General features: G+C 47.0%; 2 protein-coding genes across 4 annotated transcripts in view; one reads left to right on the top strand and one right to left on the bottom strand.

Moving 5' to 3' along the window:
- Positions 1-13,766, top strand: part of CNNM1 (cyclin and CBS domain divalent metal cation transport mediator 1) — a 59,253-nt gene extending 45,487 nt beyond the window's left edge. For all 3 annotated transcript variants that reach the window (XM_032313274.1, XM_032313275.1, XM_032313276.1), the window contains 4 exons: positions 8,248-8,431; positions 8,576-8,725; positions 10,291-10,392; positions 11,378-13,766. In XM_032313274.1, the coding sequence (XP_032169165.1) occupies positions 8,248-8,431; positions 8,576-8,725; positions 10,291-10,392; positions 11,378-11,457 (516 nt within the window). In that variant the 3' untranslated portion in view covers positions 11,458-13,766. The remainder of the gene's footprint in view (positions 1-8,247; positions 8,432-8,575; positions 8,726-10,290; positions 10,393-11,377) is intronic.
- Positions 13,767-15,524: 1,758 nt separating this feature from the next.
- GOT1 (glutamic-oxaloacetic transaminase 1) overlaps positions 15,525-21,213 on the bottom strand; it is a 30,335-nt gene continuing 24,646 nt past the window's right edge. Inside the window, exon 9 of the mRNA XM_032312969.1 lies at positions 15,525-16,101. Within this exon, the coding sequence (XP_032168860.1) occupies positions 15,962-16,101 (140 nt within the window). The 3' untranslated portion in view covers positions 15,525-15,961. The remainder of the gene's footprint in view (positions 16,102-21,213) is intronic.

The following is a 21,213-nucleotide window of genomic DNA, read 5'->3' on the forward strand; positions in this document are numbered from 1 at the left end:
CCCTGCTCCCCGAGAACGCTGGCTGCTCATCGTTCCCGGGCTTTATAAGGGCCCTGTTTTCAGTTAGCTTCATGACTATTCATTATTTGTCATTTGTTTATGATATCCTGGTCCCCATTTCGTGGGTGGGGAAACTGAGGCACAGAACAAAAAGGCGTTAGCTTGCCTGAGACAAGTTGCCAGCGGAACTGTTTCCTTTGGATCCCCTGCCATTGGCACCAGATTGCTTTGTTTTTTCAAGATAAATTTGCGGGTGATTAATAAACCAAGTGTCTAGAAGAAATTGTGCTATGGTTTGACGTACAATGGTGTATTTCTACATCTTACTGCTCCAGTGCAATTTGGCATGTGGGTTAACCACTAACCGTTTGTGTAACTGTCCTCCCCTTAGCCGTCACGGGGCTGGTAGAGCATCACTTGGCACAGGTCGGAGAGAGAAGCAGCGATGCTTACACCTTGTAGTTAAAGAGGAAGGGAGCTCTTTCTTCATACTTCTCATTGGGATTGGGATTGCACAGAAACGTTCTAGAGTTTCTTCCTTTGCTTGCTTTGATAGGTTTTGTTTGATTTGTTTTGTTTGCTAGCATTCTGCAAACCATTACATGCTTGGGCGGGGGAGATCAGGAGTGAGCCCCATTTCTCCAAGTCCAACAAAACACCCAATGAGTTCACTTGGTAAATTGCAGGCTGGATTACGAGAGATGTATCATTCACAAAGGTGGGAGGAGGTCCTCTTCTTCTGTTCAGAACACAAGCTCTGATCATTTGATAGCAGTGTGCGCTGGCTGGTTTTCTGTGTTCCAGAACCTTGCAGACACCCTGAGCTAAAACTAAGGATGGAAAGTTAACAGAGGCTGGAGCTGAGCCTGGAGGGCGGGGTGGGATAACTGTTTGTGGGGTACTCTGTGCATGTGCTCTGTGGTTCCTTTGTCTGATTGATCCACTTAGTGTTACCACCGCCCTGTGAGGTAGGTCCTACTGTCATTCCCATTTTAGAGATGAAGACATTGGAGCTTGAGGAGTCTGAGGCCCCAGGGCTGGTGAGTGGCAGAGCCAAGCTTCAGAGTTGGGTCTCTGTCTCCAGAGTCCAAGCCCTCAAATCCCTAGGCTTTAGGGAGAGTTGTGGGAAATCAGAGCGGAAGGAGCCCCAAGGAGAAGTGACTTTGGGAACTAACCCAGCAATACCCATGGGTCTATAATGACTGGAGACACTTAACAAATCCTGTATGACAAGGAAGGTAAAGAAAACTGAAGCCTGTGGTTCCCCGGAGGCCCTCTCATTGCAGGCCTTCCTCAGCAGTGGAGGTAGGAAAAAATGGGAGTGGAGAAGCTTTACTATGTCAGCTCTCATTGGTTTGTAGTCCTTGTCACTTGGTTTGTGGGGAAAGAACTTGAAAGTCACAGTGTGAGTAAGTGCTCAACAGTACTGACCGCAGGCCTGCCCTGTGCTTGTCTCGGCATTGACAGGAGACTGTGGTGAACAAGACCTTAAGTTCTTGCCTTTCTAGAGCCTCCATGCTGGGGGGAGGGGGAGCAGAGAGGATAAACAAGTAACCACAGCATAAAGAACTGTGCGAGGGGGGTGATCTCACAGCCCAAGCCCCTGTGAGGGGCTGCAGGAAGATTTTGCAAGGGTTTTTCATGTCCAACAGACTGAAGTTCCAGAACAATTATCAAGTCCAGGAATAATTTGACTTCCAGATTAGTTACCAACTTAGATAGAAAGGGGTGTCTCATGATTATCTGGGAGAGCTATTGAAGCCGTGATTAATCATAGTTAATGAATTATGAATGGAGGCACCAAAGCATCCTTATGAATTTTTAAAAATTGTGTTTTGTAAATATCATTATTAGACTATTTGGCAGCTGTCTTACGGTCTTGATTGTGTAACTGTGACCAAGATGCCCCATCACCATCTGGTGGCAGAATCCCTAAATTGCAGGATGGTATTTTGGAGAATGAACGTCATAAAATCATAGGAGAGACAGCACCCTGGTTGAAGGTTAACTTCTGAACACGTTGGCTGCAAAGTCAAAGTGTCCAGAAGGGCACACTTGCTTCTGGTTATTCCCAAGATAAACAGATCTCCATTTCCTTTGTAATTTAGTGGCTGCATGAGTTCTTAACTGGCCACATGTAAGAGAAGACTATTTGAACTCAAGCAATTGCTCAGAAATGCTTGTAGCTACAGTGATAAAGAGAGAATAAAAACACACTGCCTTTTGAGCAGTGGTTTGATTTCCTCAGTGAACGAGTCGATACGTATTTATTAGCATTATTAATGGTTCTAGATACTACAGGCTACTCTAAGGAAATATAAACCTATCCTCTGCTTTAAGAGGAGATTAAAATCTAGCTAGGGAGAAGAAATGTAGGTTAAGCTGTAGTGACCCAGGTGATTATGAATTCGTATGGCTCTTACTTTTAAGCACTATGTTGCTGGAGAACGTACCAGGCGTTTAAGAGTGAGGAAGGAATAGGAGGAGGGACACTGATGAACAGGCATGTGGAAGGCAAGTAGGCAGGTGCATTCAAGGGACAGTGAAGAAGCAGCTGAGCTAGTCCCGTGGTTGTGTGCAGGCCATGGGAGCACCACTGGCCACGCAAGTCCATGTTCTCAAAACTGGGCAGAGAGGTTCAGGTTGATCTGCTGGACCTTTGCTGTCCCACCTGGGAGCCAGCAGCCACAGGCGGCTGCCGAGCACATGAAACGTGGCTCGCCCAAACCCATGAGCCGTAGGTATAAAATACTGCTGGATTCCAAGGACTTTACACACAAAAAAGAATGTGTGGTTCCCCATTCATAATTTTATGCTGATTCCATGTTGAAGTGAATTTTTTTAATATGTTGGGTTAAATGCAACATTATTAACATTAATTTCACCTATTAGTTTTTATTACTTTTAATGTGACTACAAGAAAATTGTCAACTACCCGTATGACTCCATTCTATTTCTGTTGGATAGTACCGTGCCAGAGAGGAAGACATTCTCAGACGTTTGAACAGGAGAACCAAAGTGACAAAAAGTCATGCTTGAAGCAAAATTAAAACTTTAAAAAAGAAGAAGAAGAAGAAGAACTGAAGGGGTTGGGCGGGAGAACGCTTGAATCTAAAAATGCAGCTGCGGAGAGATTGTTTCCTGAACGCATTTTCTAGAGTGGTGCCTTGTCAACAATTTCTTTGAAGGTGACATGTTGACAGGGCAGTAGTTTATGACCTTTTTTTTTTTTTTTTTAGTTTAAAAAGAGGAAGCATTGTGAAAACACAGTTGTGAGACAGAGAGAGAAGGTAACCCATGGTATGGTGCCTTTCCTTTAACACAACCATCCACCGACAGTGTGGGTCCTCTCCCAATCTCTGCCCCTGCCCCTGAACTGGGCAACCGCCCACCCCCACCCTCACCCCCAGAGCCATGCTTCTGCCCACTGATATTGGGTCCTAGCTGGGGTCGTCTGAATCTTCCCCTAACACCATCAACTAGTGGTTATCTAATGTCTTTGTGAATACCTCCATGTCAGGGAACTCAGTACCTTGTAAGAAAGGGATGCAGAAACAATACTTTATGCCCAGCTCCTTGTCTTACTCCAGAACAATGCTTAAAGAGGGTTAGAGTTCCTGGATCCTCGATTCCAGCTGACCGGAGGATGACATTCCCTTTTCCTAAAGAACAAGAGAGAAGGGTATGGCTCACTGCACATGCAGCCTGGACAGAACCTTTCCAAAAATAAACAAAATACAGCACTTTGCAACACTCCCAAGAGGCTTCTGGCTTGGGGACCACAGCAAATGCAGCAGCTGATCGGAGCCCTGAACCCCCAAATCCATCTCAGTCAAACCAGAGCACACCCCCTTCTTTTCCCTCCCTCCTGTCTTTCCTCACTCACTATACGTCCTCTCTCTATCTTCCTCTTTTCATTGTTCCCACTTGGAATCTCCTTCCTTCCTCTACTTCGTCTTTTGCTTTATTTTCTTAGTTAAGGATTTACTTTCCTAAGACCTTGTCCTGCTTTGGCAGCCCCTCCACTCACTCCTTCTCCAGGGGCAGAGGGATCATGGCCCTGGCCCCCACCTACTTCATGATGTGCTGTCCACCATTTAGACATAATGAGAGGGTAGGTTTGACCCCTTTCTTTGAGGTGTATGCCCATGATAAAGTTAACCTGTGAGAGATGTATGTGGATGTGTTGAAAACAGTCATTTCTAACAGCTGGATGACAGGTTCACTGATGTTATCTCATAATCTCTGGGCCTCTGTTCTGGGCTCAGAGAGGTTAATGATTTGGCCAAGGTTGCCCAGCTTGAAAGTGGCGAACCTGGGACGAAACTAGAAGACAAATCTAAACGAACTGTTGACCCAAAAAGAGTAACATCAAGTCTTTTGTTGAGCTTAGCAGGGTTCATTTAGGAAAATGTTCTGTCCTTTAAGCCAGGAGAAGCTACAAGATCCCAAAGAAAGTTTCACCTAGGGGAAGGCTCTGGGCACGTTAGAGAATTGGGTTTGATGGCAACCCATCTTCCTTTCAGTCGTCAGATGCCTGTAGACCCCAAGCCTCCAAAGCAGTTACTGGAACACCTGCCCGAAAGGACTGTGAAAGAAGCCTCGTGCAGCCAGGGACAGCCACACAGTGACCAGAGCCCAGGCTGAGATGGTTGTCCCTGGGGAGCAAGAACAAAGTCCTTTAAATCCCGGTATCTAGGTTGCAGGGGTACCATTATGAGATTCCGGGGTTTCCCCCTCTGGAATTCCCCCGTCTCACTTCCCCTTCCATCTCCCTGGCTCCAAAGAGTGACCAGCACAGTGCACAGCCTAGGAGACAGTGCACTGGCTGGGATTCTGAAAGTTTGCTAACTGTCCAACTTTAGACAATCCCTTGACATTTCGGGACCTCATTTTCTGATCTGTACACTGAGGATCACAAGCGCTCTCACACACTATGACAGCAAAGGAGATAACACAAATCCCAGTGCTCTGTAGGCCATAATACACTCTATGGATGGAAGGTTCCGTCCTCATATCCCGACCTCTCCCTGCAAAAGTAAGCTCTTATGGGTAACATAGCGCTAGGGTTTCCACCAACATCTGAACACCTAGTATCAGTCCTATTCTGTAGGATATTTATAGAACTTCCAGCAATGTATATGATTTCCCCCCCCAAAATTAACCTAGTGATGCTTTAAATAAGAAAATGAGAAAAAATTGCAAAGCAATTTGATGAAAAAGCTAGCAGGTGTGAATTTGTTACTCTCAGTAAATAATAAGTTTATCTGTGAGCTTCCTCGTCATAAAAGCAAAGAGGGCAAACCTAGTGGAATATTTGGATTCTCGTGTGATGTAAGGAAGTACATCATTTATCTATAGAAAGGAGGGTTGTTTTGTGTTTTGTTTTTTTTTAATAGAAAGGAGCTTTTTCCTGGCAGTAATTTCTTGAAGGGCTTATCCGACAGATTTCTATAGAACTATGGAAGGCATCAGAAAGTAATACATATTGGCTTCATCTGTAGTTTTGCCAGAGTTTCTGTTCTTCATATGGAGGTTTCTTATTTCAGGCCTCTGTGCAAGCTGGGGGTCCAGTAGGAAAGTTGAACATCAGTGAAGGCAATTATCAAGGGGAGCCAAGATAATAATTGATTACAGGGGGCATTTCCAAGAGTCCAGAGCTGTGATTCTCACCCATGGTGTGCACTGGGATCACCTGGGGAGCTTGAAGTGATCCTGATGTCTGCGTCCCACTCTCAGAGATTTGGATATAATTGCTTAAGGGTGTTGCCAGAGTTTCAGGATATTTTAAAGCTTCCCAAGTGGTTCTAATGTGCTGCCAAGGTTGAGAAGCACTGTCCCAGGAGGCATGAATAATTAGCATGTCACTTTGATCCTTTCTCTGCAGCATTGCAAGTCTCTGAACCATCAGCATGGGCTGCATGACAGGCCGTTGGTGGTGAAATCTCTAACACATGCCTGATGGTCTATGTGATTGACTCAAGATAAGGTTTAAGACTGAGGGTAGGCTCAGAGTGGACATCTCCTGGGGAAATTTCAGAGCCTGACTTCTCTTCTCACTTCCTAACAGAGGGGCCTGCAAAAGTCGGCAATCCCATTGAATCTACTGAAGACTTTAGATGCTAAATGGAGACCCCAGTTGTTACATGCCTTAATACACAGAACATATCCTTTTGACCTGAAAAATATCAGTGCCCGTTAACGCTTTGCCACTTTATCCGTTTGACTCCTTTAAAGGGAGAAAAGCAAAAACCTGAGAAGGACTGTGTCTGATTTTAACCAGGTCTTAAGTCATTGGTTCTCAGAGTGTGGTCTCTAAAGCAGCCGCGTCAGCATCACCTGGGAACTTGTTCGAAGTGCCCACCCTGGGCACCGCCCCAGACCAAGTGCATTAGAAACGTGGGCAGTGGGGCCTAGCAATCTTGCCTTAACAAGCCCTCCAGGTGATCTTGATGCTGAAGTTTGAGAGTCATGGTTTTAAACCATCAAGAGAACTCTGTCCCCTCTAAATGGACAATAGTGTGGCTAGAAGCTTAGGATCTCTGCATGTGTGTGTCCCATAAGAATCGCAGAAAGACACACATTCTTAATAGGTGTTTTGCAGTTCGATTAGTTGTTCTTGGAATTTGCTTGATCTGCATGCAAGATATCCCGAAGTCTGTTAGAGAAGAAAAGATGGATAATGTCCAACAGAGTAGTGCGTTCCCAACTTGAGGGAAAATAGAACATTTCTCTTTATGAAGAGGAAAGGCTCATTGCCTAAACGGTCGTGGAGGTATTTCGGTGAAGATGGTTGTCAAACATTCGGGATGGGCACTAAATTTTAAAACATCCCGGAGGAACTGGAAGACCATAGGATCTAGAAAGTGTAGGAAGAACATCAGAGGATAATAAAGCAGGACAAATTAACTCACCTATTCAATAAAAATGATCAGAGCACCCGCCCGTGCAGCAAAGAAAGGAGGAAGGCAGAAGTGAGATGAGCCCCAGGTGAGGAAGAGTCAACCCAGAGCGAGTGAGGACAGAGCGGTCTAGGCTTGACTCTTGGCCTTGGGTTTGACCATCACCCACAGGCCCCAGGGTGGCCAGACACGGGGCGCATTCCAGCTAGTGGGGAAAGGGGGACCTGGGAGCAGGTGCTGAGGAGTAAGCAGTTGGCGAGGGGCCGATGTCGGAAGAGCTCTTGCCAGCTTCTAGCGACCTCTGTTCCAAGTGGAAATCTTAACCATTCCCTCTCCACACCCTTCCTGTTCCCACATGTAATCCCAATCCTGCCCCCTAAAGGAAAGAGGAGGACTATGAACAGTTTGTAGTTTTGCCAGTTGTCTAGCTAAATGCAGTGAAGACAGAAGGAAAACACTGAAGGGGCTGTGGTACATGGGAAGGATGTACCGCTATGGGCCATTTTCACTTTTCACCCGGGACCTTTCACTGAATAATGGCATCACGTTTCCATATTGGGTGGTGCAGAAAGCAGCGCCCCCCCCCTTTTTTTAACCAGAAACCAGGATATCAGGCAGACATACACCCAGAGAACAGGAATGACCGATAAACCTTTCCGTATTCCAGAAAAGACATTTGATCCATACTTTTCCTGCCTGGAGTTCTGGAAGCTCCCTTCTGCTCTGGCTAAGCCTGACTGTCTAGATGCTTCTGCTTGTAGGTGAGGCTCGATACATCAGGAACATCACGAGTAAGATTCCTGTGATCTGAGGAGGCAACTGAGAGACCTCTGCTGTGCACTTTTCCCACACAGGAGCAGGAGCCCACATCCGGCCGTGGCCCAAGTCCAAATCAGAAATGCCCGTGTGCTCTGGGGCCTCAGCCTCCAGCTTCCTGACGGGAGGACCCAGAGCGACAGAATGTCCTTCCCATAGTCCCCAACTGATCCTCAGGATGGGGGCCCTTGGCAATTGTATGCATTTAAAACTTGTCTGTGGGTAGCTCCCCTGCTAATTGAGGGTACCCTCCATCCTCTCCCGAGTCTCAGGAGAAGAAGGTTTAGTTCTTCCAGGTGCACTGAGGAGCCCAGAGCCAATAAAAAAGAGAGCGGGGACACATTGTCCCTCAACTTCTAGGCTGGTATGGCTTGAGAAAGGACCCAGTTCATGGATACTAGACCACAGAGGCCAGGGGTTCCAACGCACCCTAGCAGAGCTGCTTCCGAGCTGGGAGAAGCTGACCGCATCCAGAGAGGACTCTGCCCCGTCCTTTTGAGCTTCCTCCCACTCTGCTTCTTTCCTCCAGATCACACGGCAGCAGTACCAGAATGCACTCACTGCCTGCCACATGGACAGCTCACCCCAGTCCCCTGACATGGAGGCCTTCACTGACGGAGACTCCACCAAAGCCCCTACGACCCGGGGTACGCCCCAGACCCCCAAGGATGACCCTGCCATCACCCTCCTGAGCAACAGGAACAGCCTACCGTGTAAGTCGGGTGGGTGGGCTGGCCCGGGCTGAGCGCAGCACCCCCCTTCCTCCCTCACCCCTGCCCAGAGCTGCCATCCGAGGCCAGCTGGAGTCTCGGATCTTCTCCGAAGCAGACTGGTCACACACTTGCTGTCCTCCCCAGGCAGCCGCTCAGATGTGCTGAGAAGCCCCGGCGAGGTTGTGTATCTGAGGATGGAGGAGATGGCCTTCACCCAGGAGGAAATGACAGACCTCGAGGAGCAGAGCACACAGCAGCTCTCACTGTCTTCTGCAGCCATTCCTACGACAGCAGGTCAGGGAGGGAAATCAGGGTCCTCACTGTCGGGTTCTGGGATGGCCCCGGGGAGAGCCGGGCGAGGGACACCAGCCCCCATGTGATATTACCCACCTCCTCTCACAGGGAGCAGGGGAAGGGAAACACACACACACACACACACACACACACACACACACACGCCCCGAGCTCCAGCCCCTGCTCAGGCCCCTCCCTCCATTCTCCCAGGAAGATCTGATCTTAATAGGTAAGTTTCTTCCTTATGTTAAGAGATATAAATCACGGTGGCCAGATCATCAAGCAGCTTTGGGCATAAATGAGATAGCAAATACAGAGGGCATCTCACAGTGCTTGGTACCAGGCTCTGGGCATAGTAGGAAGTTCTCATTAGACCTGCCTTACACATGAGGAGACTGAAGTCAGCTGTTCCTCCTACTGACAGGGCTCTTCCCTTGCTTTGGGCCGGAGGTGATCTGTAGGACTTGTCCTGAGCGCTGAGATCCTATCCCCTCCCTCTGAGTCTTTGAACACTTCCATCTTGGCGGTGGTGTTGCTCCGAGCTCCCAGCGACCCACCAGTCCTGAGATCCTCTTGTACCTGCCTTGCCGAGATCTACTTCTCCAAGCCTGCAGCCTGCCTGTGCTCCCCCCAACCCGTCCCCGCAGGGCAGCAGTTACCCCACCTGGCCTCCTAGACCTGCTCCAGTCCATAGTCTGAGATCCCTCAAGTCCAGGGCAGTGATCCAACAAGTGCTCTCCATTTTTGTGGTCAGTAAGCCAATCTATTTGAACTTGTGGCTAATTCAGAGTATCTGGGACATACAGAGTCACCATTCCAAGACCTGAATACAGAACGGATGTTCTTTTTCTCCCTTGCACACTGAATTTAGTGGCTAAAGCATGTAGCAAGAAATTATACCAAAGACAAAAGAATGGAGAAGATAGTCTTTGGCGTTTGTCTAGTCCATCGCCTTGTGTGATACAGGGACCTCGTGTGAGGACCCTGAGGCCCAGAGAAGGGACTTGTCTGGTCTATAACACTGCACTGAAGCAAGCACCCCCAGAAGTGTCCACCACCCCACTCTGCCTCCCAGGTCAGGTCCTTACCTCATGGGCATTAAGGGCCTGGGCCTCTTCCTAGCTTTGAGATTCTGTGCCCCTGAACCCCCACTGGGTTCGGTGGGAGGTGTTAGAGATATGTGCTTAATTATTATTGAGTCCCATGATCTCCCGGGTGTGAGCAAGTATTAGAAGGTGATACCCCACCTCCAGAGTCCTCAAATATGCTTTGGGTCTGGCAAAGATACTGAACAGAGAACATCTTGTCCTTGTCTCCCCTCTCCCCAACTCCTTCAGGAGTTGGATTCTCACTCCTGAAATCTTTGTTCCTTTTGTGGCCCTAAAGTACCCCTTGCTGGCTGACAAAAGCCCACGGCTCCCTGGGCATCCCTCCCTGTCACGGCCACCACGGCCTTGCCTCTGGTTTTGAACTGCTACCTGCTAAGAAGCATTAGCCAGAGTCACCCTTCCTAGCTCCCTGGGTGTTGGCAAGACCTGAGTTCTTTCTTCTCTCCTTTCTCTCAGCTTCAGACAGTGAATGCTGTAATATCAACCTGGACACAGAGACAAGCCCCTGCAGTAGTGACTATGAGGAAACCGTGGGCAAGAAGCTGCTGAGAACCTTGAGTGAGTAGCTCTTTGTCCGGATGAAGGACTCCCACCACCTGGTCACTAGAAAAAGCATGTTAGGACATCACTCCTGGAGGAGGAACCGTTGACTCCTTGCAAGAACCTAATGAGTACACCCATGAAAATCCATAACTGGGCTTGGACCAGTACTGTGCCCTTGAGAGTTTGGGGATGTGTCCCATTTAGCTGGTGGTCATCTAGGACTGGGGTCTGCAAGCCATGGTCATGGCCAAATCCTGACCTCCCTCTCCTGCCTGTGAATCAGAGAGTCCTATAAATCAAGACTTATTGGATGCTAGACCCATTTGTTATCTATGGTCATAATGGCGGCATTGAGCGGTTGCAGCAGGGGCTAGGTGGCCTGCAGAACGTCTAAGATGTACTGTCTGATCCTTTAAAGAAAGAATTTGTGTCCAGGAGGCTTAGTAGCAAGGAAAGCAATATCCCTCATGGAAGGAAGTCGATAGCAGATAGAACAAGGTAAAAAATACTCCTTCCTAAAAACAACAGAGCTGGCAACGGACTTCTCCTCCATCCTGAGGACAATTATGGGATCATCCCACCTGCCCCATTGCAGGAGGGTTGTTTCCAAGCTACAGAATGTAGATGCATGGGCATGGCTCCCAGCTACACCCACTAAAACCCTGGCTCCTGGAACATCACAGGCTGGAAGACCAATCCTCTCTCAGGTGTCTGACTGTGAGTTGGGCCAGGGCCTTCAGGGGATGGAGAGATGATCCTGAGGCATTACATGGGCTTCACTCAAACCTCTGGGGGAGAATCTCCATTCCACTGATACTAGCCTGGCTTTTTGGAGGTGTTATCTAGGGAGAAAAGTGTTGCCTTAATTCTTCCAGATGTACCTATGCTGATACCTGCACCGGGATTCCATGCAGATTACTTCCTGCCAAACTGTCAAGGGCTTTGTCTGCATTTCTGCCTCTTCCCGGCCAGAAGGTGACCCTTGCAAATTGTTTTCCAGGTGGTCGAAAACGAAAGAGGTCACCCGATGGAGAGCGAGCCTCTGAGGAGAACTCCAATTTAATGCCTCTGATCACATGACGGTGCCGAGTGTTTGCTGGGAATGTGAGATTCAGCATTGAGGGAGAACCCACCCTCCCATCTTCTGCGTCTCCCGAGGCCTCCCACAGGTGACAGAGCATTCAGCTTTCCTTACCACCTCCTCACCCCTCGCTGTCAGCTTGGCAGATTCCCCCTTGTTGCCTCCACTTTGACTCAAAACCTTGCTGTGGCCATGACGGATGGAGATGGCCTCCGGTGGAACATACTAGAAATGGTCTTTTCCGGGACTGGAGGAGAAATGACCCCAAGCTGACAATTCCACTCTGGGACCCCTGACTCCTTTTTTGTTCTTTGGGATCCCCTGATGCCATATTTCATGCTTCGCTCAGCTCAGAAGGTGCCACCGGTGGACGGGCACGGAGACAGTGGAGAAGCAGGTGTGAAAGTCAGTGCAGGAGATGCCCCGAGATTTCCTCCAGGACTTTAATGCAGTGGGACCCAGCTATGTTGGCATGGGATGGTACAGAACAGAAAACTGTCGGTGACCAGTTTCCTGTTAGATAAGGGTTCTAGCAGCCAGGGAAGTGTGTCTCGGCTGGAATGGAAAGACCGCGAGATGGAACCTCAAGTCACTGTTTTTTCCCAGGGACGTTATCTTTTTGGCTCCCAATTAGCAGTTCTCCATCCAGTCATAAATCTGCTCTGGAAGAGGAGGAGCAGAGAACAGAGACCGGACTGGGAGCCAGAGATGGAACTTCAGGTTTTAAGTTGAAATCAAAGCAAACAAACAAACAGAAACTTACGTAGAAAAATTCTAAGCTGTTGAAGCAAGTTTAGCCATGACAAACCAAAGAGTGCCCAGGTCAGCCAAGAAGGATGCAAACTCTCATGGGACTTCAGTGTGCATTGCATGGGAACACTGGAGAATTGCTCTTCTGTTTCATCCGCTCCCTCCACTCCACCCCACCCCTTACTCCTCCACCCCAGCAGGTCAGCTAAGGGTACTTTATTCTAAGAACTTAGTAGATCTTTTTCACCCGGATGTCAGAGCAGATGCAATTCCAAGTATGACCACCAGATGGCAGAATGACGCCATACCTACTTCAATACTAAAATTCAGCTCACTAACCACACCCCCGACAAACCTTCAGGAGTTATGTGGGAGTAAGTGAAGGTTGTCTTTGGGACACCTGTCTCCCATCTCTTGAGTTCCCTCTATCAGGGATCCAGTGATCCCATTCTGCCTGCTCAATCTCCAAACCATTCTCAAATCTTTCCCAGGCTTACCTTGCCTTCCCCCAAAACCTTTAATGTCACACCCCCATACCCATTCAATCAGTAATCACAAGGGTGGGGGGGGGAGACTGATAATTCCTCTGGGTTATTTGCATCTCAAAAGAAAATGCTAACCCAAAGGCACCTTTAACTCAGGGGTTCTTAATTTGGGGGTCACCCCAGGTGGGTCCATTATTGGACTTCAGAGGGTCTGTGAAACCCCTAATTTAACTGTCAGAGTTTAGTGTTATGTGTTCTTACCTGTTTTGTCCAGAGGGCTAAAGCTGTCAGGAGATTCTCAAAGGTCTGAGACCCACAAAGGGTTAAAAACCACTCTTTTAACTAGTGAAACTTTCAGGCCAAAGTTTCTGCAATGCAGAGTGAAGTGAATAGGGGCTAGTCCGAGACAGACTTTGAGAGACAAGCCGTCTTCTCCAGTGTTTATCGAACCAATGGGGAAAGTTAGCACCTGCCAAGAAGTGAAGGTCTTTGGAAAGCCTTGGCACACCCCAGGGTACCGTCACCATGCCCCCATGTAATTTTGTCCCCTCTTCCCCACCAACCAGAGCAGGTGCTGCAGATGGGAGGGCCACAGCACGTGGAAGGACTTTCCAGCTGGAGATGCCCTTTCCTGCAATGGATGATTGACTTCTCCCCCCCGTGCCCGACTCTCCCTGAGGCTCAGCAGTGCATGACCCCTAGAGAACCCCATAGCTGCCACCCATCCCCAACACCTGCTCCTACCTAATAGGAATAGGCCAAGCGTCAGCCCCTCCATGCTGGGCACCTGAGACCCAAACTGGCCAACAGTGAGTTTCCAACAAGAACTGTCATCATGCAGTCTTCTGGCCCGGCTGGCCACTGGCCGGACAGGGCCTGCCTGGCTAATCTTCATGACCCCTCAGGCCACGGGGCTCAGGCCACTGCTGCTGCATTACATCCATCCTTTGCAAATTCCCAAAGGAGCCTGTCACCACTCCTCCCCCCCATTCCCTGCTCCATTCCCCAAGATTTTCTTCAGGTTAAAAAAAAGTTTAAAAAAAAAAAAGAGGATTTTAAAATAAAGCATTTATGAAGGCTTAATAAATTGTAAATAATTTTTAAATAAAATGAAAATGCTTTTCCTGGAATGTTTTTCTCGCCCTTGGAAGAGCTCAGTTCTGATGTGGTTTCACATTTGATGAAGGTCCAGTGGAGCACAGGGATATCATCTCAGCTGAGGCCCACCTGCTGAGGAGGTGCGGTTCTCAAGGACAGGTGTGAAGCTGCGGTTCAAGTTACAGGAAAGTCCTTGCATTCTACTCTGGGCCCCAGATGGGTAACGTTTTACTGCAGCAAATGCCAGCACTAAAAAGAAAAACTCAAATGAGCAGCCAGAGTGTGAATGAGGACAAAAAGTAACGAGAAGGGCTGGCATTTGTTGAATCCACGTGATGGGAAAGGAACTGGACTGGGCACCTTCCAAGTTCAAGGTCTCGGGGGCCAGCCCCTAAAGCAACGTGCTGGGCACACTGCCTCGCTTCCCCAGACCCACTGGAGAGGAACCAAAGTTCCACAACTCCTTTAATTTCCAGCCAAAGGCTGGAAAAGTCACAGGGAGTGGGTCAGGCATATGGGTCAATGTTAAGCCAACCAATACCAGCGGGAGGCGAGAACTAGGCAGGTGAGGTGTGTTTGGGCATCTAGTAGTATCTTTGTGGAAGGCAGGCTGGAATTTGATACCTATCAGGGGTTTCTCAAACCCCTACCAAGATCAAGGTCAATGGGTGGCCTATGGACAACTACTGATTCCTCCCAGGAGCCTCCTGAGTTTGCTACCCAGCAGCAGTTGTTTTGGTGAGGGCTTTCTGTGCCTGAGTACTGTGCTAGGTACACATTTGCTTGTTTCTGTCTCAAAACCACCCTGCAAAGTTTAGATTCTGAAACAGGCTCTGAGTGATTAAGTGAAACAGGCTCTAAGTGATTAAGGTTACACGGCAAGTAGCAGAGTCTGGTGGCGGGAGCACCCCTCCATCTGAGGAGACGAATCACGGAAGGAACAGTCTTGCCTCCCGGAGTGCGCGGTGCGCACCTGTATGAGGCCCCCTGAACACCGACCGTGGTGAAGAAATCCGGACAACTCCCGAAGCCCAGCTCTCTGCAAACCCAACGCAAAACGCTTTTTTCACGTGAGCACGGAGGGGACTAGAACACTAAGGGGGAACACCAGCCTATGTGTCTGGATAGAAGGAGGACCCAATTACCCTTGATTGGGGCTTTTTTTTTTAAGTATTTTAGCACTTTGGTAGGGACATTTTGGTTTAAAGAAGTGCTTTTAACCATTTTTTTTTTTCATCGAAGTCTTCCTCCAAGAGAAAAAATTAAATTCTCCCTAACAAGAGAAATGAAATACTAAGAACCAAGACTTTGTGGGGTAGGTCTGCGCTGGGGAGGGCTACACCCGCTTTACAGTCTCAGACTTCTTTTGCCCCTTTGAAGGTACTGTCCCCTCCTAGTTTTTTCTTAAGCAACTAGCAAACTCCTCTAGAGCATTCTCTTTAGACTATGGCTTGCAACCCATGAGTGGATCACAAAATCAATTCCATGGGTCTCAATTCAACTTTCATTTCTTCAGTGAAACAGAACCCAATAGGACAGAAACTATCAGGACACACTGCTCACAGCTAGGGTAAATACTGTTGTGTAAAACTTCTGTTTCAGTGTGTGTGTGTGTGTGTGTGTCTGTGAGAGATAGAGAGATGTAAAGCTACCTCTTACCTTGCTCGCCCCAGAGAGCTAAAGCTTAAGGCTAAGGACAACACAGCCACAGAGGAAGAGCAGGAGACAGACACTCTGGGTGGAGATGACAAGTTTTAATGACACAGCCAACACTCACAATCACAGTTGGCTCTTCAGACAACTTGATCTTTGGGGCAGGATTTTGTGCAGAGTCAAGCAATACACAGAAGCACAGGAGCGACAGAGGTAACATTCTGGCTTCTAGTGAGGGAACAAGATAACTACCTCTCATGATCAAAGTACCTTTTTATTCTTCTTAAATAAAAACCTGATTTACTCTGGCCTCCCAAGAGGCTCTGATCCCAGGCCCCCATTCCTTGACAAGGGATGTTGCCCTGTGCGGGGCCGCCTTAACCAGAGGCCACCTCACCAGAGCCGGTTCCAGTCCTCCAGAGTCTCTTATCCACAACACACAGAGCGAGGCTGGCGCAGGCAGGGAACACACGGGACAGAGGGCCGCTTTGGTGGTGCTGGTTCGGGTGCTGCTTCTTCAGTGGATTTTGGTGACCGCTTCATGGATGGAGGTAGCCACATAATCTAGATTTTTCGTGGTTAAGCCACACATGTTGATCCGACCACTTGGCAGCAGGTAGATGTGCTTTTCGTTGACCAGATATTCAACCTGCTTGGCTGTTGAAAACCAAAAGAAATATGATTTAGAGTAGGAGGCATCCTCTCAGCAATAGAGGTTCGGAGATTCCGTGACATTCGCCTTTTTCCTCCTTTCCCCCAACACAAAGAAGCAAAATAAAAGGAATTTAAAAAAAAAAAAAAAAGGATTTTATTTATTTATTTGACAGAGAGAGAGATCACAAGTAGGCACAGAGGCAGGCATAGAGAGCAGGCTCCGCACTGAGCAGAGAGCCCAATGCAGGCCTCGATCCCAGGACCCTGAGATCATGACCTGAGCCAAAGGCAGAGGCTTTAACCCACTGAGCCACCCAGGTGCCCCAAAAGGAACTATTTTTATCCAACCCCAAAACATAGGGAAGCATGCTCAATTGATTCATACTTCTAATCCCCAGAAAGTTTAATATGGCTCCTCCTGATGGGAAACTTTAATCTGGGACTACCTCCCAATGGAAGGTTGCATGTTACCTTCACCGAGACATCTTCTGAAACAACCCTCAGACTTAAGAACATTCCACTGATACGAAAAACTGGTTTGAAGGGCTTCCTTCAGTTCTTCCTTAATCCCTGGAAGGAAGGAGGCTTGCTTCTTCCCCAAAACAGAGCAGCAAACTCTCTTCGACGTCTGCGTGTCACAGTACATTGTCTAAGGCCCCACGCTAGAGGTAATGGGTAAGCGCTAGGTGCCATGAACCTGCAGGCTGAGACACTGCCAAGGCCCCTGTGACCTGACACTTCTCAGGTCCCTCACTCACACACAGAAGAGCTATCCCACGTGTCTGCAGAAATGCTCATGCAGGAAACAGGAAGGGGCTGCCTATTCTTCTCTTATGCCACAATCTCTAGAGATTTTTGTTTTACTGCAAAGCTGTGAGACAAATTTTATCTGATTTTTGCCTAAATAATTAACACAATTAGCACCACTGATTTGAAGGAATGGGCCACTGTCATGGACTGGAGGTTTGTGTCCCTTCAAAACTCTGGATTGAAACCCTGACCTCTAATGCGATGCCATCAGGAGCTGGGGCCTCTGGCAGGTAATGAGATCCAGGTGATGCCTGGAGAGGAGAGTCCCTGTGTTGGCAGGAGGGCCCTCATAAGAGACTAGAGAGCTGGTGTGTGTTGTGCATGTGCTCTCTCTCCCTTTCCCTTACCCCCAGCATGGGAGGACACAGCAAGAAGGCAGCCAGCTGGAAACCAGAAGAGAGCCCCCACCAGAACTGACCATGCCGGACTCCCATCTCAGACTGCCCGGCCTCTAGAACCCTGAGAAAGAAAGGCCTGTTGTTGGGGCACCTGGGTGGCTCAGTGGGTTAAGCCTCTGCCTTTGGCTCAGGTCATGATCCCAGGGTCCTGGGATCAAGCCGTGCATCGAGCTCTCTGCTCAGCAGAGGGCCTGCTTCCTTCTCCCCCTCTGCATGCCTCACTGCCTACTTGTGATCTCTCTCTCTGTGTCAAATAAATAGATAGTATCTTTAAAAAATTTAAATTAAAAAAAAAAAAAAGAGAAAGAAATGTCTGTTGTTGAAGCCACCCAGCCCATAGTATTTTGTTACAGCTGCCCAAACTCATATGGTAATAAAATCCTAGTAATCAGAGGAGCAGAGAGAAGCAAGATGGTCAAAGAGTACCAGTCCTTGTTTCATCTGGTCCCTTGAATTTAGCTAGATCATTCTGAACACCTATGAATTCAACCTGAGATGTAAGAAGAGAATTGCTGGAATTCTACAAATAGAAAGGTGACCACTTTTTGCAAAGGTGGGAGGTGTAAAGTCAATCAGAAGGCATTTATGGGAAGATAAACAGCAAGGGAGGGAGCCTCCAAAAGCCAGCTACTGGGAGTGATAGAGCCCCAGAGCCCAAAATCAGAACTTTTAGAAATCTGCTCCAGTGAGAGACATCCCTGCCTGAAAGATGCTCAGGTAACCAAGAGGGGCAGAATCCTAGGTGAGACAGTGTAGTCTCAGGATCCCTGGGGGTCAAAGAAAGAAGGGGTGCCTGAGCCATTCCAGTGCTTGGGAAACCAGATTGAAAGTGAGGGGGCGGAGAACCATTTATTATGCCAATGGACAGCAAAAGAAAGCTGGTAGCAATTTTCATACTGGACCTAAATTAGGTTTTAAACCCAAGACTGTAGTAAGGGATAAAGAGGGACATTATATCACTTAAAAAGTCTATCCAACAAGAAGATCTAACAATCATAAATATTTATGATCCTAACTTGGGAACAGCCAATTATATAAACCAATTAATAACTAAATTAAAGAAACACACTGCTAATAATACAGTAACAGTAGGGGACTTCTACACTTCACTCACAGCAATGGACAGTTCATCTGAACAGATCATTAAGGAAACAATGGCTTTGAGTGACCCACTGGACCAGATGGACTTCACACATAAGAGCATTCCATCTTAAAGCAAAAGAATACATATTCTTCCTGAGTACATATGGAACATTCTCCAGGATAGTTCACATACTGGGTCACAAATCAGGTCTCAACCAGTACTTACAAACTGGGATTGTTCCCTGCATATTTTCAGACCACAGTGCTTTAAAACTTGAAATCCGTCACAAGAGGCAAATTGGAAGGAATTCAAACATTTGGGATTGAAGAGTATCTGACTAAAGAATGAAGGGGTTAACTAGGAAATTGGAATTTTAAAAACTTATGGAAACAAATGAAAATGAAACACAACCTTTCAAAACCTTTGAGATATAGCAAAGGCGGTTCTAAGAAGGAGTATATAGCCATATAAGCCTTTCTCCAAAAAAAAAAAATCTCAAATACACAAGCTAACCATACACCTAAAGGAGCTGGAGAAAGGACAGCAAATAAAGCTTAAATAATACAGATTACAGCAGAAATCAATGAAACAGAAACCAAAAGAAGAGCAGAACAGATCAATAAATCTAGGAGTTGGTTCTCTGAAAGAATTAGTAAGACTAATAAACCCCTATCCAGAGTATCAAAAAAGGAGAGAGAGAGAGAGAACCCAAACTAATAAAATCATGACTGAAAGAGGAGAGATCACGACCAACATGAAGGAAATACCAACAATGTTAACAACATATTAGGAGCAACTGTCTGCCAACAAATTAGGCAATATGGAAGAAATAGATGCTTTCCTGGAAACATATAAACTACCAAAACTGAAAAAACAGAAAACCTGAACAGACCCATAACCAGCAAGGCAGTTGAAGCAGTAATCAAAAATCTCCCAACAAATGAGTCCAGGTTCACACAGCTTCCCCAGGTAATTCTATCAAACATTCATTCATTCATTCATTCAAGATTTTATTTATTTATTTAACAGAGAGACACAGCAAGAGAGAGAGAGCACAAGTAGGAGGAGTGGGGGAGGGAGAGCAGGGAGCCCAGGGACGCCTGGGTGGCTCAGTTGGTTAAGCAGCTGCCTTCGGCTCAGGTCATGATCCCAGTGTCCTGGGATCAAGTCCCACATTGGGCTCCTAGCTTGGCAGGAGACTGCTTCTCCCTCTGCCTCTGCCTGCCGCTCTGTCTGCCTGTGCTCACTCGCGCTCTCTGTCTTAAAAAAAAAAAAAAAAAAAAAAAGAGCAGGGAGCCCAATGTGGGGCTTGATCCCAGGACCCTGGGACCATGACCTGAGCCAAAAGCACATGCTTAACAATTGAGCCACCCAGGCACCCCTCCCTTCCAAACATTTAAAGAACTAATACCTATTCTTCTGGAGCTGTTTCAGAAAATGGAAAGGGAAGGCAAACTTCCAAATCATTCTCTGAGCCCAGCATTACCTTGAAACCAAACAAAGATGCCCAACAAAAAGGAGAATTACAGACCAATATCCCTGATGAATATGGATGCCAAAACTCTCACCAAGATACTTGCCAGTAGGCTCCAACTGTACATTAAAAGGATTACTCACCACAAGCAAGTAACATTTATTCCTGGGCTGCAAGGATGGTTCAACATTTGCAAATCAATCAATATGGTGTATCATATTAATGAAAGAAAGGACAAGAACCATGAGACTCTCTCAATTGATGGAGAAAATGCCTTTGACAAAATACAGTATCCTTTCTTGATTAAAACTCTCCACAGTGTAGGTATAGAGGGAACATACCTCAGTATCATAAAAGTGATAGACCAAAAGCCCAGGGTGAGTATCATTCTCAAGGGGGAAAAACTGATAGCTTTTCCCCTGAAGTCAGGAACACTACAGGGATGCCCACTCTTACCACTGTTTTTCAACATAGTACTAGAAGTCCTAGCCTCAGCAATCAGACAACAAAAAGAAATAAAAGGCATTCAAAATGGCAAAGAATAAATCAAACTCTCACTCTTTGCAGATGACATACTTTATGTGGAAAACCCAAAAGACTCCACCCCAAAATTGCTAGAACTCATACAGGCGTTCGGTGAAGTGGCAGGATATAAAATCAATGTACAAAAGTCAGTTGCATTGCTATACACTACCAGTGAGACAGAAAAAAGAGAAATTAAGGAATCGATCCCATTAACAACTGCACCAAAAACCATCAGAGACCTCGGAATAAACCTAACCAAAGAGGTAAAAGATCTGTATTCTAAAAACTGCAGAACACTTATGAAAGAAACCAAGGAAGACACAAAGAAATGGAAAAATATTCCATGATCACAGATTAGAAGAATAAATATTGTTAAAATGTCTATGCTACCCAATCTGCATGTTCAGTGCAATCCCTACCAAATACCATCGACATTCTTCACAGAGCTGGAACAAATAATCCTAAAATTTGTATGAAACCAGAAAAGACCCCAAATAGCCAAAGGAATGTTGGGAAAAAAAAAAAAAAACCCAAAGCTAGTGGCATCAAAATGCCAGACTTCAAGCTCTATTACAAAGCTGTCATCATCAAGACAGTATGGTACTGGCACAAAACAGACACATAGATCAATGGAACAGAACAAAGAGCCCAGAAATGGACCCCCAACTCTATGGTCAACTAATTTTCAACAAAGCAGGAAAGACTGTCCTGTGGAAAATACAGCCTCTTCAACAAATGGTGTTGGGAAAATTGGACAGCCCCATGCAGAAGAATAAAATGGAGCCATTTCCTTATACCACACACAAAAATAGAATCAAAATGGA

This window comes from Mustela erminea, chromosome 14 (genome assembly GCF_009829155.1).
Source record: "Mustela erminea isolate mMusErm1 chromosome 14, mMusErm1.Pri, whole genome shotgun sequence".
Taxonomy (NCBI): Eukaryota; Metazoa; Chordata; class Mammalia; order Carnivora; family Mustelidae; genus Mustela; species Mustela erminea.